At 52.8% G+C, this 27237-nt stretch overlaps 1 protein-coding gene across 2 annotated transcripts; it reads right to left on the reverse strand.

Moving 5' to 3' along the window:
* Positions 1–427: 427 nt before the first annotated feature.
* Positions 428–26942, reverse strand: Usp20 (ubiquitin specific peptidase 20). 2 transcript variants are annotated; one of them, XM_032902827.1, is made up of 24 exons: positions 25986–26942; positions 23549–23644; positions 22480–22533; positions 19571–19633; positions 19129–19260; positions 18172–18268; positions 17700–17769; positions 16091–16204; positions 14752–14830; positions 11811–12258; positions 11279–11419; positions 10885–11000; positions 10560–10732; positions 10011–10105; positions 7000–7033; positions 6798–6843; positions 5698–5878; positions 5496–5622; positions 5140–5309; positions 4982–5063; positions 4159–4267; positions 3065–3167; positions 2375–2446; positions 428–1905 (listed from the first exon to the last, which is right to left on the reverse strand). In XM_032902827.1, exons 2-24 carry the CDS (start codon positions 23627–23629, stop codon positions 1745–1747), a joined length of 2748 nt encoding a protein of 915 aa, XP_032758718.1. In that variant the 5' UTR covers positions 23630–23644; positions 25986–26942; the 3' UTR covers positions 428–1744. The 2 variants fall into 2 exon arrangements, with proteins under 2 accessions (XP_032758718.1, XP_032758719.1); XM_032902828.1 differs by lacking the exon at positions 23549–23644 and having other exon boundaries at positions 25986–26936.
* Positions 26943–27237: the final 295 nt, after the last annotated feature.

The following is a 27237-nucleotide window of genomic DNA, read 5'->3' on the forward strand; positions in this document are numbered from 1 at the left end:
CTGTAGCCTCCAACTCCCTACGCAGCTGATGATCTTGAACTCTTGACCCTCCTCCCTCTGCCTTCCAAATGCTGGGCTAGAGTTGTACGCCATTATTTCTGGCTTTGGAAAGGTTTTAACCTTGGTTTCTCTTCTGCGCTCCCAAACCCTTCAGTATGATGAGCTGTCAATGACCACAGTGTGCTCTCCCACACAGGACTGATTGAACCTGAGTCCCATGATATGCTTGACCACTGAGCTACACCCCAAGCCCCTAACTCAATGCTTTTAAAGTAATACATACTCTCTAATCCTTCTCCCCAAGGAGCAAACATAAACGGGACTGGAGTTGAGCAGCCAGCACGTGGGACGTGGGACGTGGGACGTGCTGGCCACCAATACATCCCTGCTGGGCCCCCTGGGTTGGTGGGTTCCAGGAAAGACACAGTTGGTATTTCAAGTGTTCCAGCTCCTCCCAGAAGCTTCCACAGGACCTCTGGCTGTGTTTATCACCAGTGAAGGCAGACGCCACGGTGTCACAGTACAAGCTAGGGGCAGGAGAGGAACACGTATTTATTGTGACATTCTGAACACAACCCAGACTGTGCCACAGTAGTGCAATGAGCTAAGGGCTCCACAACAGAGACTTCAAAAGATGGCAGCCAACAGGGCATGTCCCAGCAGCAGCCGACTAAGGATCCACATGGCACCCACCTCAATAGGACACTAAATGCCCAGGTCTTTGGGCTAGTGTCCACTTCCACTTCTGAAGAGACTGGTGGCCACTGCAGCCCTCTTGGTCCCAGGATCCACCCTCACCACCCCAGTCTTAGCTTTGAACAGCTTGTCCTGGAAGCTCTGTTCAGGCTTCTTCAGGACTCCAAACACAGGGCAGACTCTCTAGGCTCAGCAGGTCCCAGCACCTCTCCAGCAGCCTAGCAGGACACTCCAGACACATGCCTGTGCGAGTGGCCACAGCTCACATCCCCTCAGAGTCAGCTCTAGACGCCAAGGCTGGGTGCGGGCAGGGGATCAGGCTCACTCTAGAGCACACGGAAGGCTGAATAAGCATCAGTGAACCAGTGCATGAGGTATCTGTTTCCCTCCCTGAGGGGCCTAGGAGCCACTTCCCAGGGCAAACGACAGCCAGTCTGCCAGTGGACTCAGCAGGACGAGGGGGCAGGGCCTCTGCCCTCTAAAGCAAAACTTGCCCTTTCTCTGTTCCAAGTACAAGAGTAGTCAACAGAACAAACATGGGCAGCCGGGGCCTCCACTGTGATATGAGGGGCTGCTGACCTACACAGAGCCCCACATCCATTCTGCCCCTGTGCACAGACATCTACCTCCCTAAGTCCCTAAAGTGTTGGGCCAAGTATACAGCAGATGATACCCAAAAGGTGGCAGCCGCTCCTAGCCCCCCGTCCCAGGGGTCAGCATTGGCTAAGGGACAGCACGGGGCTCCTGGGACAAAAGCTGGGCCCAAGTTAACAAGAGGGCAAGTTTGGGGGACACAGCGATGACAGTCGGAGTCCTCAAGTCTGAGCGGATATATTTCCCAGCATAGCATCTCTCAGGCGGACCAGCCGCTCTCAGCCCCGGTACCAGGCACGCAGCAGCTCAGCTGCAGGGCAGACACACCCTCTGGGGAATGTCGGATACCAGCCTTCAGGGACAGTGGGCACTCAGCAGAACACAGCCTTCAGAGGGATGCAGGGCTGTCTGGAGAGGGAGTAGGGCCAGCCACACCAACTCAGCGTGGCCCAAGTCACAGAGCCCGGGTTTCAGCCTCAATCTTCTGCTCTCCATGCAAGCTTTCTGGGTCTGGGAGCTGGGCCACACTCTGCCGGATGGCAATCTCAGGGCCACCCCCATACAGACTGTTCAGATAGGTCCAGGTCTCCTCAGAAATCTGCCCGTAGTCAGCCCCTGTGGGATAGGAGAGGCACACTTACACAGAGGCCACACTGTGTACCAGCCCTCAGGGGAAACACCTTCTAGATAGGGAACCCCGGGAAGAGGATGGGGATGGTGCCCCAGCGGGCATGGAGAGTAGACACAGGCCCGACCAAAAAGCTGCTGCACAAAGAAACGTTGTTCCGCTAAGAGCCCAAGAGGACATGTCTCTGGCTGCTGTCTCCTGTTTCCCAGAGCCAGAGGACTAAGGGTCAACTAGGCGAGTCGGGGATAGAAGAGGCAGGATGTGGTCCAGGACCTGGAGGACCTGCCAGAGGCCAAGTACTTGAAATCCCCTACATGGCCTCTGGGCCTGGACTTGGATAAAAGACTTTGAGACAAACAGTGGGGATTTCTGGAAGGACAGGAACTCTCGTGGTAACGTGGTGACTGGTCTGAAGGTAAAAAGGGCAGCTGGGCTAGTGGGTCCTGGGAGACTCACCCTGCTTTAGCTGGATATGACCACTGCCTTTGACCTGTGCAATCCTGCTGTTGTCGATGGGCCCTGGAGGCTCTGGAATGGACGGCATGTTGTTATAGGCAGTTCTATCCTTCCCCAAGGCTTATTACTCAGGGCCCACAGGGGCCAGCCTGGCCTCAGGTCAGAGCCATGGCTAACAGAGGCTACTTGGTGCACCAAAGCCTTCCTCTTGATTCTACCCAACCTCCCAGGACTCTGGACCCAGAAAAAGGGACACCTAGGGCACATGAGTTCGTTTCAGAGCAGTGTTTTGGTGATGGGCATCAGTGGTAGATGCCAAGGTCCCAAGAACCTGGCTATGGGGTGCCCAGTCCAGGTCTGCTACTCTGTCCTGGTGACTTTGGAGAATCCTGGTAGGTCACTTATTGCAAATGCAAGGGTTCAAAAACCCGTCCTCCTGCCCTCCTGAAGGTCTAGAGCTATCCGTCAAGGAGGTAATCATACCCCAAGGTTCCCCCCTTGTAGGAGGGGAGGGCAGCTGCCCAGGGGTCAGCAGGAGTAGACAGGGATGCAGGGTAGGAACGGTGCTCCACCACAGTGGGGGGAGAACAGTGGAGCCAGCCTGGGGGATCCAAGCTCTCTGCATCCCTGGAACAGAGCACTGAAGACTCGCCAGGCAGGTCCTACCCCAGACGGGCTGCGCCTACTCACCGCTGTCCTTCCCCTTGACGAAAGCCTCCCACTCTCGGAACCAGTGCATGCTGATGCAGTAGATGACCCCGGGAGACTCCTCAGCTTGGAATGCCTTGTTCAGCTGTGGGGTAAGGCAGGCAGGGGACAGTCAATCTGTCTCCTGTTCCTCATGACTTCCCAAAATCCCACCCCAGGCCCCTCCTCAGAAACACTGGATGCCCCAGACAGAAAATCAGTGACTCCTTGACACATTCAAGAAAAGAGAAAATTCGTAAGGCTGGAAAGATGGCTCAGTGGTTAAGGGCACTCGCTGCTCTTGCAGGGGACCTGGGTTCAATTCCCAGCATCCATATGATAGCTCACAACCATCCTTAACTCCAATTACGACACTTTCCTCTGACCTCAGAGAGCACCAGGCACACACATGGTACACACACATAGATATACAGACAAAACATTCAGACATGAAATAAATCTTACAGAAAGAGGCCAACTTCCCCACTGACCAACCGGGTCATGGTGGAGAACCCCTGTAGCACTTTCTCAGGGCAGATGCTATTCCCTCCACTGACCGGACAGCACATCTGCTCACATGGTTCACCAACCCACGGCTCCAGTGCTGGAGCTGGGCACGATGCCAGGGCATCACAGGTGCTAAGCCACACCTACAGCCACACCTGTCATAGCCACAAGGGGACCTTAGGTACCTCTACCCACTATTTTAAATGCTTGAGGACCCGTCCTATGTCTGAGGATGGGCACGGCCCCACCCACAGCAAGCCCTGCCCCAGCAGCCTCTTTCCTGACGGCCAGTGCTCCACTCCCCAGGTAGTGATCTCCTCACACTTTCCACGACTCTAAGGCACCTTCCACATGATGGTGTAGAGCCTAGCAATCCTCAGCTGGGAGTGCTCTCCAGGGACAGCAGTGCTCCTGTGACACTCAGCTTGAACGGCTGAACCAAGGTACAAGTAAAGCACACTGCACTTCACTACGGTCAATGCCTCTGCTAGCAGAGGGCCCTTCGGCCCCTACCCTCCATTACTGTGCAGAGCACTCCCACTCCTAGCCTGACTGCACATGGTCCCCAAGTCCCTGTCCCCTACGTGTACCTTGATGAAAGTGTCAATCTCCACCCTCCTGCGCTTGGCCAGGGCCTCAATCTCCACCTGGCAGATGGAGCACACATACAGATGGTTCACAGCAGGGCCGCCCCCAAACCTGCTCAGGAAGGGAGAGAGATGCAGCGTCAGCAGGGAGGAGCCCCTCTGTGCCCTCAGCCGTCACCATACTCTATCAATCTCTTAAGCACGAAGCTGGCAAAGGTCCCCAGTGTCTGCTTCTCTTAAAAGGTGCCAGGAGGGTTAGGGATTTAGCTCAGTGGTAGAGCGCTTGCCTAGCAAGCACAAGGCCCTGGGTTCAGTCCCCAGCTCCAAAAAAAAAAAAAAAAAAAAAAAAAAAAAAAAAAAGGTGTCAGGAGCTCTGCTTCATCCCAGGGAGTAGCAGGGGCCTCGTGGCCTGAGTGCAGGGCAGTGAGGCTACAGATAGGCGGTGAGGCGGCCAGCCTTGAGGCCTTACAGGTCAAGGGACTGTTTCTCACCACCCATGGGCAGCTGGCAGGAGGGGTCCTCTTCCCAAGAGGAACCTGGGTCTGGACTGGGCTACCATGAGAGACTGCCTACTCTTGGTGTCGCTGCACTCGACTCTGGAAGTCCCCAGGCTAGATCAGTTGGGGCCCACACCGGATGCTGGGTGCGGGTCAGAGGCTCCTGGTAGGAGCTACCACCAACCCCAGCCTGAAGGTAGGCAGTACTCAAAGGGCTTCCCACGGCAGAGCCCACTGCTGACTGATCCTAACCAACCCCTGTGTCTCCTTCACTGGGCCTCGGAGAAGGTCTCTGCCCAGAGGCCACGCCGCCAGCTCCCGGCACTTACCTGCTGTACAGGTGCTCCCAGACGCTCTGCGGCAGAATGACCACCAGGTCATCAATGTAGTGGTATTTATTGGGTGGGATACCTGTGAGGGAAGCACAGGGGAGAGCTGGGGCTTGGGGCCTCCCCACACACACCTCTCCCAGGGGCAGACTGCTCACCTCCATGGGGGCACAGGAAGGTGTGGTTGGTGATGGGCCCTGGCTCTGCAAAGGTGTTGAACTTGTTGAGCCATTCTCGGGACACGTAGAAGCGGAGCAGGCTGGGTTCCTGCATGGCAGCCAGGGACACCACCTGCTGCCGCTCACGCATGGCCTCCTCACTGCTCTTCCTGGAGGGAGGGTGTGGTATGAGCCAGTAGCTGGGGCCAGCTTGTGCATGGACACCAAGCTATGCCATGAGCAGGGTGCATGCAGAGCCAGCCCTTAACATGCTGGGACACCAGAGAAAAGCTCAGGAAAACTAGCTGAGAGACTGCAGCCATGCGAGACACAGGTAGCAGGGCCCCCAGTCTTACCTGTAGAAGAGCACGTAGGCCTCCACATTCTGTACCACGGTCTCATGGACCTCGGTGACGTACTGGTCATCAAACTCATACCACTGCCCATTGATCACGTTCTGACAGTAGGCAATGTAGTGCCCACCTGAGAGACAAGGAAGGATTATGGAGGCCACAGGGAGAAGGCACTACAAGAGGGGTCTGGTGAGGGCATACTCACTGCCTGCTGTGCCGTGGTGACAAATGACAGAGAGGAGGTCATAGGTGGTGACCTGGGATGTGCACTCCTTGGCTAGAAAAGGGCGTAGGTCAAGTCCCTCGAGGGGGAAAGAGACATGGCTGCTGACTTTGAAGGAGTACATCACCTCATGCCGGAAGCGCTTCAGGTGGACACATAGAATCTGAGGGGAGAGGGCAGGTGCCAGTCACGCTGGGCATCTAGGGGAGATGACAGGGAAGCTCACGGATAAGCTCCTGCACAGCCGGATCTGCATGGAATCTATCATGTGGGAACTAACAGCCCCACCTTCTCTTATAAGGACTGGTGCCTATCTATGGTGTGGCTGCCAAAGGGACTGGTAACCTATGGCGTGGCTGGTCCCTGCAGGGAGCCACCTCTGCCCAGCCTGCCATGCTTATTTCTCAAGGATTCTGACACTAGCTTGGGGACTCTGAAGAGCCTCTCCAGCACACCATCCACCCTGTAACCTGGGCCTTGTCTCCGTTCCAACTACAGGACACTGTACCAACCGCGCCTGCACTGCTCACTTGGGGATGTCAGCAAGTCCCCAAGAAAAGAATGAACTCAAGTTTAGGGGACACCTGTCATGACAGATCCCTCTGTCAGCTGTTCCTGGGGTCTCTTAGCCAAAGTACTCAGGTGAGTCTCACAGCCTGTGCTTATGCAGGACAGGCGTGATGGTTTGCATATGTTTGGCCCAGGGAATGGCACTGTCAGATGGCGTGACCTTGTTGGAGGAAGTGTGTCATTATCGACTTGGAGACCCCCCTCCTAGCTGCCTGAGAATGTGCAGTCTGTTTCTGACTTCCTTCAGGTGAAGATGTAGAACTCAGCTCCTCCTGCACCATGCCTGCCTGGATGCTGCCATGCTCACCTCGATGATAATGGACTGAACCTCTGAACCTGTAAGCCAGCCCCAATTAAATGTTGTCCTTTATAAAACTTACATCAGTCATGGTGTCTGTTCACAGCAATAAGACCCGAACTAAGACAGCAAGGTCTGTCCAGCTGGCTCCACAGGCCACTTACACCCCGACCCACATGGACCCCAGTCCAACAAGGCTAGCGGCCTCACTCACCTCAGGCAGACAGAGGACTTTACAGTACTTCACGCCATTCCGAAGCCTGGGGAGGAGGGCATGAGCCTCGGTCAGTCTCCTCACAACCGGAGTCACCTTAGGGGCCAGCACAGCTGTCTGGGGAACCCCAGGGGCAAGTGCAAGCAAGAGGTCTGTGGGAAAGGGAAGCTGGGGGCACCCCCCCTCCCCCAGTACAACTTACTTCTTACAGCGCTCACAGCTGTACATATTGTCACCTGCACAGGGGAGCAAAGGACCAGAGGTCAGCAGGGGAGATGGGGACGAAAAGGGCAAAAGTGAATTACATTCAAGGTGAAAGAAAACTGGTAGGAAGTGACAAGATTCCAGATAGAACCAGAAAGAAAAACACCAACCAAACAACAGCGACAACAAAAACCCCAGAATACTTGACCCTAAAAGCACTGAAACTCCCCTATGGGCAGGGCTAAAAACAGACGAAAAGGCAGAGGCAAAACAGAAGGGGACACAGGAGCAAGGGAGGCCGGGAATGGTCTCACACTGTTTACGAAACAAACCAACCCCCTCAAGCTGTCCTCTGGCCTCCAGGTGTGCAAAGTGGCTTGTGAACACACATACAGCAATAAAACTATTTTAAAAAATAGATCAAAAATCTAAGTAAGTGTAGGTGCTATAAAATTCCAGGTGTAATGGCTCCCACCCATATTCTCATCATTAAAGAGGTGGAGGAAAATCAGGAGTTTGAAATAACCCTCAGCTCCAGTCCCATGTGATCCCATGTCTTTCTTTCTCTAAACTCTGTAGGCACTGCGTAGGCACCACATACATTCAGATAAAACATTCAACAAAAAATACCTCAGGAGACCTCTGGCCTTTGCACATGCACACACACACACACACACACACACACACACACACACACACACACAATTAAAACAGTAAAGCTAAATACAAAAAGAAAAACCATGCACGCAGAGAAGAGCGGTCACAAACCGTGTCTCGGTGCTCCCGGAAAGGGTCTCGAGTCCTCCCACACACAGCTAGAACAAGTGAGAGCTCCAGACCGTCCTCTCTGTCGCCAGAGTGCTGGACCACAGGGGCCCACTACCACGCTTGTGCAGTGCTGGGAGCTCAGCCCAGGGCCTGGGGCAACCAGGCAACCTCTCTTCCAACAGAGACACACTCCAACCTCTTCAAATCTGTACCCGACAGGGGCTAATATAAAGAACTCCTAAACCTCACCACGAAAGACTAGAAGAGATGTCTCCAAAGAGGGAGATCCATGTGTGCGCACTCAAGTTATGAGTACACATTTGAGAAGTCACCTGTGTGCGCATGTACAGAGGCCAGAGGTCACCTTAGCTCATCCTCCTCTATTATGCTTGGAGACGGTCTCTGACCAAACCCCCGGAGTTCATATAGACTGGCTGGCCAGTAAGGCCCTGGCCACCCTGAGCACTGGAGTTAGACACATACCACCATAGCTGGCTTTCACCGGGCTGCTGGGGATTTGGGCTCAGCCAACACATTGCCCACTGAGTGATCGCCCACTCCCACTGACGAACAGGTTCCTTTTAGGTTATGTATTTTATTTTCCGTGTACGGTATTGCACCATGTCTATTTGTGCACCACATATGCAGTGCTTGGGCAGATCCGAAGAGGGCACTGGGTCCCCTGGAACTGGAGTCACGGATGGTTGCGAGCTGCCCAGTGGATGCTGGAAGCTGAACAGCCCCACGTCCACCCGCCCCATGCAAACATGTTTAAGATGCTCAGCATCACTTATCAGAGGATGCAGACCAAATACACAGTTGGTGACGCCTCAGGCCCAGGAAGCTTGCAACTTTTCTGCAATGAGCTGGCAAGACCCTGGGGGAGCCGGAGTTCCATGGATCTAGTAAGCCTACTGCTAAGCACATGCAGACGAGGACACCCTCAGTGCTGGCAGATGGCCACGGCAGTGGCACTCACGGCAGCTGATGTAGGGGCGGACCACGTCCACTCTGATGGAGTCACAGAGGGTATGGTCTGTCCACAAGACAGATAAAAATGGAAATTCTTGTCCATATCTTATCCAGAAGACAGATTAAAAATAGAAAGAAAACTGAGCCAGGCTGCCATCGAGGGAACTCTGAGGGCACTAGGCTCCGTCAGTCAGTCTCACACTCAGAAAGTACACCAGCTGGGGTGTGGCTCTGTGCTAGAACACAGGCCCGCAACCACAAGGCTCTGCAGTCAATCTCCTGCACCACAAAAAATGCTATGTGTGTGGGATGTGGGGGGAGCACACATCAAAGTGGACGCTGGCTATCAGGGACTGGAGAAGGGGGCAGGAGCTGTTTGATGGATATAGTTTTATATTGCAAGATGAAAATATTGTGAATGGAGGTGGCAGCAGCGGCATAGTGATGTTAATGTACACAACACTTGTAAACTATAAAATATGGTGTAGTTTTACAAGTGGAGAAAAAAGTAAAGTAAAAATCAGGAGGCTGATACCTGGATCAGCAGGTAAAGCACTGGCCACCAAGCCTGACAACCTGAGTTTGAGCCCAAGACCCACACACTAGAAGGACAGTCAACCCCCAGGTTGTCCTCAAACTCCATCCTAGGATAGCGGTCTGCACACACCAAGTACACAGAGAAATAGCTTTAACCTACATAAGCATCCAAGCTGGCCATGGAGGTGCACACCAACAACCTCAGCTAGAGGAAGTGGAGGCTAGAGTTTAAGGTCAATGTGGCCTACACAATGAATATGAGGCCAGCTTGGGCTGCATGAGACTGTCTCAAAACAAAACCGAAAACCAAACAATCAATCAAGGAAGCACAGAGCTAAAGTGAAACGTCCCTTCTGCCCACTGACCTGATGGGAAATAAGGACAGATCAGCAGTTTGGGAGGTTCCCAGCATGCCCTAGTAGATAGATAGCAGGTGAACATTTATGTATCTCCTTTGTTTTGTTTCTCATGTAGCCCAGGCCTCGCCTCAGGCAGTGAGGTCTTGAGCTCACTATACCGCCCAGAATGACCCTCAAGCCCAATCTTTTGTCTCTACCTCTGAAGCTCTGGGGCTGTAGGCATGCACCTCCAGTAGCTATCAGTGGAATCGAACAGGGTCAGTTCCATAAGGCCAAGTGGCCCTGGGTGCATTAAGCGTGGGCGGCAGGCTAGCTGGGGCACAGCCCCTACAGGCTCTACAGTCAGTCCTCTCCTTACAGCCAGGCCACTCACCCTTCAGCTCATCAGCAGCAAAGAAAGCAGCCAGGCAGTCTTCCAGTGTGACAACAGGTCCCCAAAACCAGCTGGGGGTACAGGATACCACAAACCTAGATAGACAGGAAAGAGATGACAGGTGCTGTCGTCCTTGGGTATGGGGCATGCTGAGGTCAGTTTCGACCTGACTGGCGGCTTGACACAGCCTGGGGCTGGACATCTTGTGTACATCGGCTGGGGGGGAGGGGTTTAGGTGCTCTTTCCCTAAGCCAGTGCCTCAGGGATTAAGGAAGTATCTGGTGATTCTTCAGACCAGAGCTTGGCAGGTGCCTCATTTCTACCTGCTGCTTGGTCACTCTCTAGGTTGTCACTTGTCCTCCACCTTCAAGGAGTGTCTAGTCCCGGCTATTCCAAAGTGACCAAGACCCTGAACCCAGCAAACTCCTCTTTATCTTCTGGCCTCCAGCTCCCCTGATCCATGACCCCATGAATGCTTGTCCCTGAATTGCTGGTAGACCCAGGAAAGCCAGACCAGACTGGAAGCCCCAGCTAGCAGGATGGGCATACCGTCGGATGTACTCCACGATGAAGGCCAGCCAGCCCTGGGAGGAATAGCTGTCCCCACAGGCACCCGGCTTGGCTGGTACATTCTGGTAGATGGCAGAGTGAAGTTTGGCTAGGTCTTCCTTGCCAGGGATGGGCAATGACAGGTCCTGGAATGTCTCCACTGTGGTAGACACCTATATGGTGAAGATCAGCCTGCTGCCCACTCCTGCCAGTGTCTGCTGCTCAGACAGATGAAGCAGACAGCCTGCTCCTGGGGGAGGGAATGGCACAGGAGAGTCCACCCTGCCCAGGTGGTAAGGGATGCCAGCCTCCCCTAGGTACCTACCCGGTCACAGGTAAGACACTGCACCAGGCTGAGGACAGAGCCATTGAAGACATCTGAGATGACACTGCGGTAGCTCTGCTCCTTCCGCCTCCGGCCACCAGTACTCGGCACCTGGGCTGGGAACACAGCACAGGACTAGGCCAGCTTCCCTGCCTGGCAGGCGCAGGCACAGACAGTGGCTTCCTCAGCCACAGTGTGGAGCCCTCACTGTTTACACACTTCGCCCCTTGGCACTTTAGCACTACTGTTTATAAAATGGGGTTCCCTCTCACACCCCAAAGCTATCACAAGGGTTTAAGGGCTCAAGTGAGCAGCACACAGCCTGGACCAAGGTTGAAGTGCCCCAAACTGGTCACTATGTTATCCCCAGAAGAGTTCATGACTGCCCCCGAACCTTTCTTGAGCACGTACGATGGCCCCATCCTCACGGGGCTTGCACGAGGAGGGCTGCTGGAAAGCTTGGTATGGCCCTCGTGGTGGTGGACGGGGCTGCAGGGGCGAGAGGAGCTGCGAATGTGGGCTTCATTGTCTGGCTCTGGGGACAGCAAGGGGAAGTTCTGGGCCAGGGCAGCCAAGCTAGTGCCCTCCATGCCAGCTCTGAGGCCAGAGCAAGAGAGCATGCCAGCATATCCTCCCAGGGATAACACCTGCCTTCCCACGCCATCTTCCTCTATGTCCATCCCGACCCCCTCATACACACTGGGGTATTATCAATCCATTCCCAACCGAGGCTCAAGACTGCAGGGCTGTGGCTCTGAAAGCCTAGTTAACCAAGCACGGAGGCTGTCCCCAGCCTGTGAGGAAGGTTCAGGGGCTAAGCCGCCCACCCTCTAGCTAGTGCATGTTAGTGCTAGGCAGGCAACAGACACAGGGCTTACAGTCTGTCTCTTCCCAGTGGCCCAACCAGTGACATGGCTGACTGATACCTGGGGTCTGGCAGGGGCTGGTGGGCCTTGGTGACGGTGGCTGGGCCTCTCTAGATTGTTCGTCAAGGGAGGCCATGGCTGTGTCCACATCAGCGTCCTCATCCACTTGCTCCGAGTTGGTGCGCTGCTGACCCCAGGAGAACTTGCGGTCCTTCATTCGCTCTTTCTCAGAGATGGCTCGGCCCGCCTCGTCTGAGATCAGCAGCTCCATCTCAGCCTTTGAGCTGCCTCCACCACGGCCCTGCCCATCACCCTCACCCCTGTCACTGCTCGAGTCACAGGACAGAAACTCGTCCTCTGACGGGCTCCGGTCGCCATCACGCCTCTCATCTGTGTCACTGGAATCTGAGTCCCGAGCATCAGTGAGAGCTGCCACAGCAGCTACCATAGGCTCCTTGAGCTCCTCGTGAAGCTGGTCCATCAGGCAGCGTAGGAACTCCTGGGTGTCCTGCAACCAGGATCATGTCATGGGGGCTCTCCAGGGATAAAGAGCCGCCATGGGCACTGCTGCTTCTACCCACAAGGTCCTGGCAGACACAGTGCAGACAAGCAGCTTAGTCCCCTGAGGCAGTCTCCACCATAGTTCTGGTTCCCTCCCAATCTCGGTTCAGAGATACTACAGGACTCCTCCCAGGTCACGCAGCCAGGGGACCTGGGTGTAAACCACAAGACCAATTCCAACTCTGATTCTACAGTGTTGGAAGAGAGATAAGCAGCCACATCTAGCCACTGAGGTATCCTTCTTCCTTAAGCAGGGGTCAGCAGGGCAGCAGGGACCCCAGAAGGATGAAAGTGCAGGACACTGAAAGCCAGACCTGTCAAGAGGACTGCACTGACAATGCCACCCAACACAGGCAGCCACGCTGATCCCTCTACTGTTGCATCTTCCTGCCTGCTCACATGCCACACCCTGTGTGTGACACAGTGGCAGGAGAGGCCCTGGATGCAGAGTCCCACTCTCCTGACTCAATGGGTAGGACATGGACTAAGTGGCTCCTCCTACAAATATGGTGTCATTTTGAGGACCCAGTACCTAATTCAGTCCTGCAGGAAGCTAGGAGGTGGCCTGCCATCCTACTGAGGTGGTGATGGCAGCTGACCTCAAGGGCTCAGGGCACTGGCAGACATGGGCTCCAAGCCTCCCTGGAGCACATGAGAGAAGTGGACTCCTAGGCAGCCACCCTGAGGTTTCACCTTGGATGGAAGTCCCCGGGAGAGGTCAGGACTGAGTGGAGACAAATCCTCTCAGTTATCTCCCACTCCTTTTACAAGAGTTCTCAAGCACGTGGAAGCACACGGAAGCCTATGGCCACCAAGAGAGGCCTAGAGCTGTGCCTGGCTTTAGACTCGGAATGTCTAATGTCCACAGCAAAGTGTAAGGACCAAGAGAAGCAGTCTCTGCTGGAATCCAGATGGATGTCACCAACAGCCAAGCAGCACCACCAGATGGTGTCCACCCTGCCTGAAGACAGCTCTGTCCGGAATAAGGGCTACTTCGAGGTAAGGGCTAAGCTCAACTTAACCCCCAAACCCCGCTCCCTACCACCATGTGCTGTGTGACCTAGATAAATAGTGTCTCTGAGCCTTGCTCACCAGTGACACTGTCCCTTCTGGTAAACAACCAGCCCAGGTCAATGGGGTTACCACTTCACAGAACAGAAGTAGAGGCAGCTCTGACTTTCTCAGGGGCCCCCAGACTGGATTGGGCGGCAGATGAAAGAGAAGGCAGTCCCAGTGCCTCCCCTGCGTCTGAGGGGCCAACATATAAGCAGAAGAGGGGACCCCAACAGGTCCAGTCCTTACTACAGATTTGCCCGTGAGTCCCTACCCACAGCAGGCCCTGTGGGCTCTGCATGAGTTGAGGAACTTAAGTGACACGTGCTTGGTTTCATAATGTCTTTACTTTTGTGGCTTCTAGGAAACTCAGTGGCTGGCCCCAGACTCCAGAGCCCCACCTGCCTCTACCCCCCGAGTGCTGGGACCAAAGGTGTGTGCCACCATGCCTAGTGCATGATTTTCTAACTAGGACCAGCCTGCTCTATATAGTGAGTTCCAAGAAAACCAGATTTATATAGTAAGGCCCTGTTTTTAAAAAAGTTCCCACTAGTGGTGACACACGCCTTTAATCCCAGCACTAGGGAGGCAGAGGCAGGAGGATCTCTGAGTTTGAGGCCAGCCTGGTCTACAGAGTGAGTTCTAGGATGGCCTAACACAGAGAAACCCCGTCTGGAAACACCAAACCAACCAACAAAGATCGTGCAGCAACAAAACAAACAAATCTCCTCCTGACTGAAGAAAGGAAAGGATGGTGCTGTAGGTAAAGTGTTTGCAGTGTAACCTGAGGGCCCAGCTCTGACCGCCATGCCTACAAGAAAGCGGGGCATAGTGCAGCATGCCTACAATCCCAGAGCAGGGAGGCAGAGGCAAGAGGGTCCTGGTCAGTATGTCTAGCCTAATCGTGTGTTCCCAGTTGCTAAGCGATCTTGTCCCAGAAAAATAAGGTGGGGAGTGACTAAGGAAGTACATCCAACATCAGCTTACACACACACACACACACACACTCACACACACACACACGCACACTCACTCACACACACACTCACTCACACACAACACACACACACATACACACTGCACACACTCACACACAAATAAGTAACTTATAAATTAATAAGAAAAACCTCCTTGGAAGCTGCCATGAGCTGGGGGCAGGAATGCTGAGGGTGCCTGAAGCTCTCTCCACTGCTTACTGGCTATGTGGCTGGCATGGGTGCTGTGGTCCTTTAAGCCTCAGTTTCCTTGTCTGTAAAGTGGTGCTAAAGACCAGTAGGTTACTGGAATACCTCCAATCCCCATGAGTAAAACGGGCTCTGACCAGATGTCTGACCTCTCTGCCGCTGTGAGGTCTGCTCAGGTTGGGCCAGTGTCTCAAGCAGCTTACCTGCTGGGCATAGCCTCGGAACATCGGGTTGACCAACTTGATCCCATGGGACAGGCTGGTGGGGACCACATAGCTTGGCCTGTGGGGAGAGCAAACCTGCTATCTAGGTGGCCAGCCTTACGCTTCACCGTTTAGAAAGGCAAGAGGGCAGGCAGCCCAGACCCCACAGAGGCTGTTCCCACCACTCCACTGGCCCCACTAGGCAGGAGACAAGTCCCTAGCATCCACATCCAGAAGCAAGACACCAGTGCTGCCTGAGCGAACAGAGGTCCCAGGGGGCAGTGTGCTTATTTAATCTCACTGTAAAATGTTCCTCATTAGGAACAATATGTATTTATTGCTGAAAACCTAAAACTTCACAAAAGTACAATGAAATACTATCACCAAGATGTCCCCTCCACAAGTGCTGCACTGGACCATAGCAGTGTCCCTCCCTAGAAGAGCAGGCTAAGATGCACGCAGGGACCCAGGGAACAGCACAGCATCAGTCCCTTAGCCCACTGCCAACCTAGTGCGTGTCTGTGGCTCCTGGTCACGCACCCCCACCTCCACTCTTTCTTGTTTTTACATCTGCTCTTTTGGTTTGCTTGCTTATGGGAGCCTGAGGTCCGTTTTGTTACAGTCTGAGAGAAAAGGGACAGGGCAGGAGTACTGTAGACCTTTGCTGTTGCTGGGAGGAGGGGCGGGAGGAAGAGGGGAGAGCTGGTCCCGAGTCAGGGACTCAGAAAGCAGGCAGGCCCAGCGAGGGAGGTCAGAAAGTGAAGGAGCCTTCAGGGAAAGGCTAAAATAGCCAGGTCAGGACTGAAGCAAAAACAGAGAGGGAAGTAAGGAGTGTGTGTAAGCAATTGCTTTACCTTCCATTGGCCCAGAGGAGACCCAGCCACAATCCTCATCTTTATTTTTTTTTTTCTTTTTTTCGGAGCTGGGGACCGAACCCAGGGCCTTACCACTGAGCTAAATCCCCAACCCAATCCTCATCTTTAAATTCACTTTACTCTGCCACAACCCTGGCTTGGCAGGCACCCAACACCCCTGTACAAGTACCCACCCCCAACTACAGCCTCAGCTGAGACCCGACACTGGCAAGATGGTCTCCAGGCCTCAGGAGAGACATCCGTCAGAACAGCTGCCGCCCAGGCTTGTGTCAGCTCAGACCCTGGCTCTGCTGTCAGAGGCTCTGCAGCTGGTAATGGTTCTCTGTCTCCCCTCACAAAAGGAAGTAGGTACAACTAGACATGCAGTACAGCTTCGCTGGGGAGGAACCCAGAGGAAGTGCTCCACGGAGAGGACAGGCGGTCTTGCCCACCACATCTAACCCAGGTCAGATTCAGACACTCACCGTTTCTTGTGCCAGACCTCAGAGATCAACTTCTGGTAACTTTTGCACAAGGCTGGCTTCTTGTCTGTTCGCACCAGGCCACCACACTCCAGGAAGAACTGGGTGAGTGGGGGGCTAGGTTGGGGGTGGAGAGCCAGGACGGAAAAGAAATGGGAGGAACATGGTGTTATTTACGAGAAGCTAGAGATGGCTCAGTAAGGAAAGGTGCCTGCCACTGAGCCTGATGACTCAAGTTTGATCCCTGGGCCTGAATGGTGGAAGGAAACAGCCAGCTCTTAAGGTTGTCCCTGACTCCACCCATACCGCACATATACACTAAAGTAAATAAGTAGGATATCTTTTTTTTAAGGAGCAAAGTGAGCAAAAGAAGGTGGAAACAGCCATGGAAGATGGGGCCACCTCACCCAGAACTCCCTGCAAATTATTAGAAGCTCATCTACATCAAAGTCCCCCAAATTCACACTAAAGTTCTAAGAGACAGGACCCTTAAGTAGGTATCAGATGACTATGGAATGCTGGGACAGGGCCCAGGCTGGTGTTGTTACAGAGGAATTTTGGACACACAGGGTAACACCAGACACGTGCACGGAGGAAAAGACCTCATGAATGCATGGCTACCTACAGAGAGAGAAGGGCCAGGTAAGAAACTGCTGGAGTGGGCTTCCAGAACTGAGAAACAGGAAGGCCTTGCCAGCTATAGGAAACAAAAATCCCTCTCTCCTGAGTCAGACGGAAGCTTCTGCCATAGGCTGGGACCCTGTGAATGAACAGGGTGGAGCTGCCCTGCTCCCTACAGTGCCCACACTGCAGGACTTGTCAGGCAGGAGGTCACCTCCTCAACTCCCCCCAACTCTGCATATTTTTAGAAGTTATCACACTGCAAGAAACCACATATTCTCACACACACACACACACACACACACACACACACACACACACACACCAACTGACCATATTGCCATCAGACAGCCGTTGTGAACCTTTGGGGGCTGTCCTTCCAGATGTTTCTAGGTATTCATATCTTCCCTTTTCCCTCCTTCCTGTGTGTCCTGTGTGCTAACATACAGCTTACATAGGAAGAAGGGAGGACTGCTGGGTACACTTTACCGATGCTGTGTCAGTTGTGTGTGTGTGTGTGTGTGTGTGTGTGTGTGTGTGTGTACACGTATGAAACAACACACACACTCTCAATCACAACTGTGTAGAGGCCCCCACTGAACAGGCCTACACCCCACCTGGCACGCTCTTTCTACCAGCCTGATTCTGCACCACTCACTTCAGGAACTATTGGCCTCCATTCCCCCACGTGACTGGGCTACACTGAATTTACCTTCTTGCAGATAGGTCACATGTACATGGTGCTGCGGGTGAAACCCAGGGCACTGCGCATGCTCTGCAAACTCCCCACCAGTGAGCTACCCCCTGCCTATCATGCCTCCTCCTCCATCTGAGTGCTGACGTGAGCGGCAGTCACCCGGCACGCATGCCTTTGGGTTTGAGGTGTGCCTTATAGAATGTCTGTGGCCAATGTGCACCACCCAGGAGGGAGGCTGCTGCTAAGTTTTGCCAGGGACAGCTCCTGCCCATCCCTCAGGAGATGACAACCTACCAATTGGACAAGGCCTGCAGGGCAGCATTCATGTAACAGGAGTTCCCCAGGTTCTTCATGCCTGTGAGGCCTAAAAGCAACATGGAGGAGAAGGGCTGAGAATCCTGTCCAGGAGAGGGACTTCCTAAGTCTCCTCCACTGAGCTCTCTATACCCCCATCCCTACTAGGTCACAACACAAGGACCTCCCAAGAAGTCAGCAGGGCTGCTACTCAGAACACCTAAGCAGGGCTGTGTGTGCCAAATAAATGGCCCCTTGGCTACTCGGCCCTGCTCAGGCTCCACACAACACAGACGAGGAGGTCACACGCACAAGGCCTCTGACCAGCGTGCCATAGCTGAGAGAGGGATGACCTCACTCTAGGGACAGCACAGTCTATGTGCCTGCCGCCTGCCCACTGTGCCAAGGCAGCTGGAGAGCAGACAAGATCCTGGTGCTCTGCACGCCCAGCCTGACCCAAGAGCTCCGTTACCTCGAGGCTTCAGGTCATCGTCCTCAGACTCAGACTCTCCCTCGTCAGCCACGGCAATGGGGACAGCTTTCAGAGGGTGGCAGGGTGGTGGGGAGTCCTGCGTTAAAGACCCAGAGAGAGGAAACGGGTGAAGAGGGGGACCCGAGGAGAGTGCACAGAGTGAGCCCAACAACATGAAGCCCATCAGGCAGCAGGGGATGAGCGCCTTGCCCTGGGCGCTCTGGGACTTGACTTTCCTTTGCAGGAGCTGCTGCTTCCTTTAGAAGGCTTGGGTGGCAGGAGAGGAACAAAGGAAAGCCAGGCAATCCCAGTTTCCTGAGCGAGCCACTACCAACTACTGCACACATCTGTCCACTCTAACCACCTGACACACAACAGTGGAAGGCATACAACGTTACGGCCTGGAGAACTTCAGGGTGCACAAACATTCGTGCTTACACAGAAGAAAAATTCAATCTTTTCTCCCCTCTTTTTAAAAATTAGAAATAAAAGACTTTACAAATATCTCCTAGTCACTGCATACAATAAATGCTTTCACTAAAGAGCTACGACAAGTTGTCTCAGCCGGCAGACATCAGAGCAACACACACACCCCCACTTGCACATCCAAACCTCTTCCACCCACCCACACACCGATACACCACTTGTGTCTGTCCACACACATGGCAGCCTGGTCTCCCAGGGTTGCTTGCCCAGCCTGACAATGGATGTGCTGGCCGCTATCAAGGGCTGAGACAACCATCCAGAAGGGTGCCCAGCACTCTGCTGATGCAGGGCCTGTGCTCTCCCAGTGGTTTCCACAAAGGAGCATGCTGCAGCCACTCCTCTCAGATTCCTCAGGATAGACTTCAGATGTGGGACTGACAGGGACTACCTGTGACCTTCGACTCCTTGGCTCGGGTCATACGACCCGTCTGGACACTTGCCAACAAGCAGCCTGAGCTCTGCGCTGTGTACCTGCTCTGAGAGCCTGGCTGAGGAGCTGGGCAGGTGGACTGCCAGGCGCTGCTCCAGAAAGACTTCCCGCTCACAGGCGTAGCACCACACCCGTAACGTGGTCAGGTTCACAGTCAGGTTGTGCCTTTTCACCTGGACGGTAAGATCCAAAACAAGGTCAAAGGCAACCTGGCCAAGCAGGTGTCCTGACACAGCAAGCCACGCCTCCCAGCCCTGGCCAGGGTTAGTTCATCCTCTACCAGGGCGGCCATCCACACAGCCAGGGCTAGTGTGGGGGTTGTGCCTGCTTTCCTCTTGGTGGCTCTGCAGTGACTGTGCTGGGGGACTGTGACTAAGACCACTCTTCCTTCTAGGCCCAGTCACCAAGGCCTAGGGCGGGGAGATGGAGCTAGGAGGCTGCTGGTAAGGGCTGTGCCCTGGGTTTCCCAGCCACCACACCTACCTGTGCATGAATGCTGCTATGGTCAGCAAAAGACTCTCCACAGCCAACATAGGGGCAGGTGACCTGGGAAGAGAGGCAGTGAGAGTGGACTGGGGCCCACAAAAGGGACAGTGCCAGTAGTGAGTGCTAACTCTAGCCCAAGGCAGTATGACTTGCTGATATCCAATGTGTGACTGAATGTCTCCCACCCCTAAAATAGCATGGGCCTATGCAACCAAAGAGGGTGGCTACCAAAAAAATGTAACCCCGCATGGAGTGATGTAGACACTGCCCAGATGGCTGGGGCCAGAACCTGCTCCTTTACTCCATGAGCCAGGAACAAGTCTCCTGGGCTGTGCAAGAGACACTGAATGGGCAGTAGGTATTGAAAACACGGGGCGGGGGCGGGGGCGGCAGCGGCGACTGGAGCCCAACACAACCCAATGTCTCAAGACAGGGCCTGCTCACCTCTGAGCCAGCCGTTGGCCTCATGTGTCTCTCCCAGATCTGCCCTCCTCCCAAAGGCAGGCTCAGGGTGTCCATCATGGACCTTATGCCAGTTTGGAAGACAGTGGCCACCATGCTCCCCCTTCTCTGTGAGTGCCTGGTGTCATGGAGAGACAGTCCAGGAGGATAATCTTTGGTTGTGACCATGGTCACAGCATAGCATTCCTGTTTCAGGCTCCTACATTCCTGTTTCAGGTCCTACCCTCTGGAGGACCAAGGGTTGCCATGAAATAGTAGCAAGTTCCTGTGAGCACTTCTGACTGTCTCCTGGGTACCTGGAACTCTATGATGTTCATCCTGAGTGACAGGCCAGGGCACAACTGGGCCTTGTAACCTGTGCAAAGACTGACTTGGTGCTGTCACCTCCTAACATCATCTTTCTGGCTCTGTTGCTGGGTTTCTGCTTGACTTATTTTTTAAGACAAGGTATGCCAGGTAACCCAGGGTGGCCGTGTAGATCAGGCTGACTGGGAACCTGTGATAATCCTCCTGCTTCTGCCTCTCACAAACTATGATTACAGGTATGCATCATCCCACCCAGCTTCCTGGAGTTTTTTTATTTTTGCAGATTTTTTCCTCTGAGGGTAGTGGCCCTAGCCTTTAATCCTAACAACTCAGGAGGCAGGTTGATTTCTGTGAGTTCAAGGGCAGCCTGATTTACACAGTGAGTTCCAGGACTTCAGGGCCATGTAGAAAGATCCTGACTCTAAATTAAAAATAAGTAAGTAAATAAATAAATAAATACATACATGGTTTTTTGTCATGGTGTGATATCACATGCCTTTAATTCTAGCACTTGGGAGGCAGAGACAGATCTGTGGGTTTGATGTCAGTTTGGTCTACAAAATAAGTTCCAGGACAGTTCCAGGAGAAACCGTCGATGATGATGATGATGATGATGATGATGATGATGATTTAAATTTTTATTTATTAATAATTTTTTGTTTTGTTTTAAAAAACAGGGTCTCGGGCTGGAGAGATGGCTCAGCGGTTAAGAGCGCCTGACTGCTCTTCCAGAGGTCATGAGTTCAATTCCCAGCAACCACATGGTGGCTCACAACCATCTGTAAAGAGATCCGATGCCCTCTTCTGGTGTATCTGAAGACAGCTACAGTGTACTTATATATAATAAATAAATAAATCTTTAAAAAACAGGGTCTCTCTGTGCAGCCCTGACTGTCCTAGAATATACCAAGCTGGCCTTCAACTCACAGAAATATTCTTGCCTTTGCCTCTTGAGTAGAAGGATTAAAGGTATGTACCACCACACATGGTCTTTTAAAAAGAAATTTTTAAAAAGCATTTTTAAAAATATTTTATTTATTTAATGTATATGAGTACATTGTAGCTGTCTTGAGATACACCAGGATCTGTTACAGATGGTTGTGAGCCACCATGTGGTTGCTGGGAATTGAACTCAGGACCTCTGGAAGAGCAGTCAGTACTCTTAACCCCTGAGCCATCTCTTCAGCCCTTGAATAGCATTTTTTAGTATGATTATAAAATATACCACGACAGACCAAGGAATCTAATGTGTGCACGAGTCAGGGGCTCGTCTGAAAATATATCACATATTTATAGAAAAACATAATACTACTTATAATACAGAGAAAAGTAAAAAATACTTGAAATTCTGTGCTCTAGAGAAAAGCAGCAAGCACATCTTGATACACCAATCTTTTTTTTTTTTTTTTTGGTTTTTTTTTTCTTTTCGGAGTTTTTTCCCCTGAACCCAGGGCCTTGCGCTTCCTAGGCAACCCCTCTACCACCTAAATCCCCAACCCCTTGATACACCAATTTTTTTTTTTTTTTTTTATTTTTTTTGATACACCAATCTTGACTCTCTTTTTTTTCTTCCTTCCTCCCTCCCTCCCTCCCTCCTACCTCTCTCTTGTTCTTTCCATGTAGCCCTGGTTATCCTGTGGAACTCGCTATGCAGACCAAGCTTGTCTCAAAACGTAAAGCCACATGCCAGCACACCTGTGTCCTCCACTCTGATGAGCCACAACCAGGGCACTAAGGAATCCCCTAGGTGCTGAGGAGATACTGCATGAGCCTAGTACAGGCACCTGTCTGCTCATTCTATCCTCTTCCCACTGGAGGGCCTGTGGACAGTGTGACTACCCCTAGTTTACACACAGGAAAGTGAGGTCTGAGGGCCACTGCTGCTGTGAGGAAGGCCAGGCCCCAGCCAAGACTCCACATGGGTGTAGCGGGCAGACACAAGCAGAGTTCATGAAGACAGAACCACCTGGCCCAGAGTCCTCCAGTTTGATGTTTTCTCTTGTCTCTCTTCATGGCTGCCAAAATAGTCATTCTAGGGACTATGTCTGGAGCCTGAACTTGAAGTAATAGCCACTGGGGATAGGTATTGGGGCCAGAGTTCAGATTGGGCCCACCCCTGGAATGTGAGGCTCCTTTACCTGGAGGCAAGCCCATAGGTTAGGTCCAGCAACACCACAGGACTGGCAGGTCCCCTGTGGGAGAGTGGTAGGAGAGAAAGGTGTAAGTAGCCTAGGGAGGGAAGCACAGGGCATCCTCTCCTGTCAGCTGCGACTTACTAACCCCAAAGGCCTTGGCTTCAGAGGCCTTTTCTGTACTGCATCTGAGTGGGTTTTTTAAATAGCATGTCTGTAAAGGTATTTCAGATCACCCCAGCTAAACCTTAAAGGGACTAGCAAGCAGACCACTCCCATTGATCCCCACCTTCCCTCAGAGGCTTATTAAACACACTAGCCTTATTCTGGAAATCTCTGGGTATCCAGAGAGAGGCTGAAGACAGACCCAGCTGATCCTCACACTCAGATCCCTTACTTCCTGCTCATTTGAAGAAAAACTTTCTAGTCTGCTCACTTCCTTTGTTTTATTTTGAGACAGGGACTCACTATGTAGCCGGGGCTGGCCTGAAACTCGCTCTGTAGATCAGGCTGACCTGGAACTCCTAAAGATCTACCTGTCTCTGCTTCCCAAGAGCTGACAGCCTAGGGCCTTGCTTTCCCTCCAGCATGGAGTTACACCCTCAGTCCTTGGACTTTTTACAGAATTTCAACTCAGCAATCAGAAGGCAACAGTGGCTATGTGTGACTTAGGGAGGAAGCTCATCTTCCCCTGCAGATGCCCCAAGCAACGCAGGGTCTACATCTGTACACATGGAAGGCTGGGTGTGGCTAGGCAGTACTGCACTTGCCCAGAGTGCAGGAAAAAAAACAAGAACCACCTCTGTGCACTCTTCGATGCCTTAGGAAGGCTGTGTACCCAGCCAGGGGAAATGGATGGAGCCATTAGTGGCCCTCAGGGGGTTTTATCTAAACTGATTAATGGTAGCAGGACCCAGTGTCTGGAAGAAAGCTTCAGAGCAGATGCCAGCAGGGCCATTACATAGAGAAGGCTCTGCAGAGCTGGGGGCAGGGCCATACTGCCCTGCCTCATAAAGGTCCCCGAGCACAAGACAGCCCTAGGCTGGGCGCTAGATCCTGAGGACTGTTCCTCTACCTTAGATTTAAGCAGCAAGTCCTCTTTGGTCACCTCCCCTATGGAGTCCAGGTGAGGGCAGATGTCTCTGGCGTCCCCCATTCTGGCCAGCCTCCCCTGTAAGGAACAGAGCAATCCTAAGTTAACAGCAGCCCGTGTTGATGAGACCACAGGGGATGGGATAAGAGGTTCCTGGCATGGCATGGTTGGCTTGGTCTGAGGGTCCACAAGGGTAAAGGGTGTCAGAGCTGGACTCGGCTCAGCAGACAATGTACTGGACCATGCTAGGTGTGAGGCTTAGACTCGCTGGTGGAGAGACATTGGAGTCCTGCCCATCCCTCAGGAACTCCAAACCACTTTTCCAGATCTGGGGGGAGGTGGGACTCAGGTGTTTTAGAAAGAGGTCAACTCCACCAAGTGGACAGGCAGAGGTATAGCTGACTCTCCATGCTGCCTTCTCTGATCAGGGAGTCTGAGGGTCCTGAGCCACAGTCTCAGGAGAATCATAACTATAGGTCACACACCAAAGTGCACTGCCTTCAGGAACCTCTGTGGACAATGACTGAAGTGGCTGAGCACTGACAGACTACTTGTCCAGGAAGCAGGGTGAAAGAGGTCACCAAAGTGTCACCAGCAGGGGATCTGGGTGACAGATGTCAAAGGATAGAAAAAACTTTGCTGCTTCAGTTTAAGTGACACTCATGAGAAAAGCAAACTGGGATATTCTACAAGTACTAGTGCAGAGTAGCGAAGTCCCTCCACATCTGACAGATGTGATGCTCTTCTGTTTATTCTTTTTCCTAAATTATTTTCATCCCAAATACTGTCCCCTCTCTCAACCTCCAGTCCTTTGTTTCTTTGTCTTTAAATCAGAAAAGGAAAGAGCCAGGGCTAGAGAGATGGCTCAGGGGTCAAGAACACGGACTGCTCTTCCAGAGGTCTTGAGTTCAATTCCTAGCAACCACAGTGGCTCACAACCATCTGTAATGGGATCAGATGCCCTCTTCTAGTGTGTCTGAAGACAGCTACAGGTACTTATATACATAAAATAAATAAATTTAAAGAAAAAAAGGAGAGAAAAAGGGAAATCATCTGGGAAAAACCAATGCTTTCCTGAAGGAGGGGTTGCACTGTGACCACCCAGGCTATGATCTGGTCACTTGGCACATGTGCTACACTGGGCAGGCTGGGAAGGGAACACAGGACATTCTAGCACATGTTTGCAAAATTCTGGGAATCTGGTTATTTTAAAAGGAGACGCCAGGTCTGTGTAATCCAGCACTTGGGAAGCAGGAGGATCATCAGGAGTTAAAGGGGCTGGAGAAATGACTCAGCAGTTAAGAACACTGGCTGCTTGCTGGGTTGGGGATTTGGCTCAGTGGTAGAGCGCTTGCCTAGGAAGCGCAAGGCCCTGGGTTCAGTCCCCAGCTCCGAAAAAAAAGAACCAAAAAAAAAAAAAAAAAAAAAAAAAAAAAAAGTCATGCCTTAAATCCCAGCACTGGAGGAAGAGGCAGCGGATCTCTGAGTTCCAGGACAGCCAGGGCTACACAGAGAAACCCTGTGCTGAAAAACCAACAAAATAAAATAGAGGCCAGTAAATCTCTATGATCACTACGATTGGAGGCCAGCCTGGGCTACAGAGTGAGCTCTAGGGCCAGCCAGGGCTACACAGAGAAACAGTGTCTCAAAAGAAAGGGAGGGAAATAAAAAAGGAAGGAAGGAAGGAGGGGGAGGGAGGAAGAAACAATTCAAAGTAAATAACACAAAGCCCACAGAACACCCGCCTCTACTCCACCATTTCAACAGACTCGGTTTGGGAAGTCGACAGCTGACTCTGGCTCAGCCGCTGCCAGACCAACCAAAGATGCACATGGAGCTAAGCGCGCCCTCGTGGACAGCCAGATACCCTGGATGAAGCACCCACGCGCTCAGCCAGGCACCATGCTGAACAGCTCAGTAAAAGCCCTTCCTTCCTGTCACCTCAGCTGCTGTGACGGTGACAGCAGCACAGAGCAAGAGAGGGTTCTTCTGTGTCAAGTCTTGCCAACAGCCATCTCAGAGTGAGGGCCGAAAGGCAGGCCACAGGCGTCAGGCCTCACTCCCTTGCTCACTTTGAGTTTCACTCCTTGCACTGTGTGGGTCCCCAGGTGGGAACTCGGGTGACTTGGCCCGCAGAGCCACTGTGCTGGCCCTGGCTCTCTAATTCATAGAAAAAGTGAACAAAGGCAAAGCTTCGCTGTGAACTCCACCCCGCCACCTTTTATCCAGTGGGTTCCGGGGCCCCTGAGGCTTCACCCTCTTCTGTCTCAAATGGCAAATGCCCAGCACAAGAGTCACGCGTCATTAGCAAAAGCAGCTGTAAGTATAACCGGTGGCCTTCTGGAGAGCCTGCTACTCCCCCCACCCCACCTCCCGGCAGCACTTGAGGGGTGCATCTTAGAGGAGGAGGTGGGCCTACCTGACTCAGCAGCACACAGAGGAGGCCGATGAGTACATTTTCTGTGGACAGTGACCGGCTGACAAGGGGCTCAGCAGTAAAGCCTCTGGCAAGGCACCTGGGGGTAAATAGAACATTTTGTACAGAATCTACTTCAAAAATTGCTCAGATGAAACCATCCCCATGCCTCCTAGGGGAAGTCATGCATAACGGGCTATCTGACAATTCCACAGGCTTTGCGTTCCTCATGCACAGTGACACCCTGCTTCTAGGACAGGTATTAAACTGGCAGATGGCCTTCTGGACAAGAACACTTGACATCTCTGCGCTTGCCACCGAGTCCCTCGGATCACCTTTTAAGCCTTTCCAAAACCCTGAGCTGCTCAGAGCACCAAGTCTTCAGCCACCAGGGGCTACAACACTACAAGTTGACTGACTGAGTTGCCTCTTCCCTCCCTAGGGTGGGCCACAGTCTCCCAGATGCGGGCAGTTCAAAGAGGGAGGGGCAGTTAGAAGGTAACTTTTAAAATGGCCACATGACAACAACAGGGTTCAAAGTTCTAAATTCCAAACCTGACTTGAAGTCAGGTTTTGTTCCTCAGTCGGGAGGCCAAGTGCCTGCTGGCACTGGCCCAGGGTTATTTTGGGCAGGGGTGGGGTTTAGAGCTCTTGTCACAGTACCACCATTCCAGAGGGATGAGATGAGGTTTGGGGAGCCTGGTTATGATTCTGGCGATCAGAACTGAAGGGCAATGACAGGTTTTTTTTGTCATACAAAGTCTCACTATGTAGCCTAGGTTGACCTAGAATTCACTGTACAGACCAAGCTGGTTTCAAACTCACCTCCTGCCCCAGGCCCCATGGGAGAATAAAAGCCCAGTGGCTAAGAAGCCTCAGAAGCTACTCTAGAAGAGACAGGAGAGGCTTCATTGAGTTTGTCCATGGCCGAGCACCTGGCTGCTTGCCTGGTGGTCAGCTTCATCAACACACAGGTCAGCATGGAACCGGGCTTAGTCATCGGGCAAACTGTCCAACAGAGCCGACATGAGGAGCTTGGCCTTTCCTGGCCACATCGGGCTGCTTCGTTCACAGATCCTGCAACCCCACTGCATCTGTTGCTAGCACCTGTTGGTCGTTACTATGGCATCTGGTATGGAGGATGGGCATGCGGTCCACAGCCGCACACGAGGAAGTTTAAATGAGAGTCACCCCACAAGTAATGGCGCACGCCTATCACCTCAGCACTCGGGTTACTAAGGCAGGAGGATTTTGA

This window comes from Rattus rattus, chromosome 5 (genome assembly GCF_011064425.1).
Source record: "Rattus rattus isolate New Zealand chromosome 5, Rrattus_CSIRO_v1, whole genome shotgun sequence".
NCBI lineage: Eukaryota > Metazoa > Chordata > Mammalia > Rodentia > Muridae > Rattus > Rattus rattus.

What these genes read in the sequence shown, in the direction of transcription:
- Usp20 (XM_032902827.1), bottom strand. Translation starts at nt 23,629, where the DNA reads ATGGGGGACGCCAGAGACATCTGCCCTCACCTGGACTCCATAGGGGAG. An exon ending in GAGGTCTGGCACAAGAAACG is followed by an intron (nt 14,831 to 16,090) that starts GTGAGTGTCTGA and finishes CTCTCCCCACAG; the next exon opens with GCCAAGCTATGTGGTCCCCA. An exon ending in CTTCCTGTGCCCCCATGGAG is followed by an intron (nt 5,064 to 5,139) that starts GTGAGCAGTCTG and finishes CTTCCCTCACAG; the next exon opens with GTATCCCACCCAATAAATAC.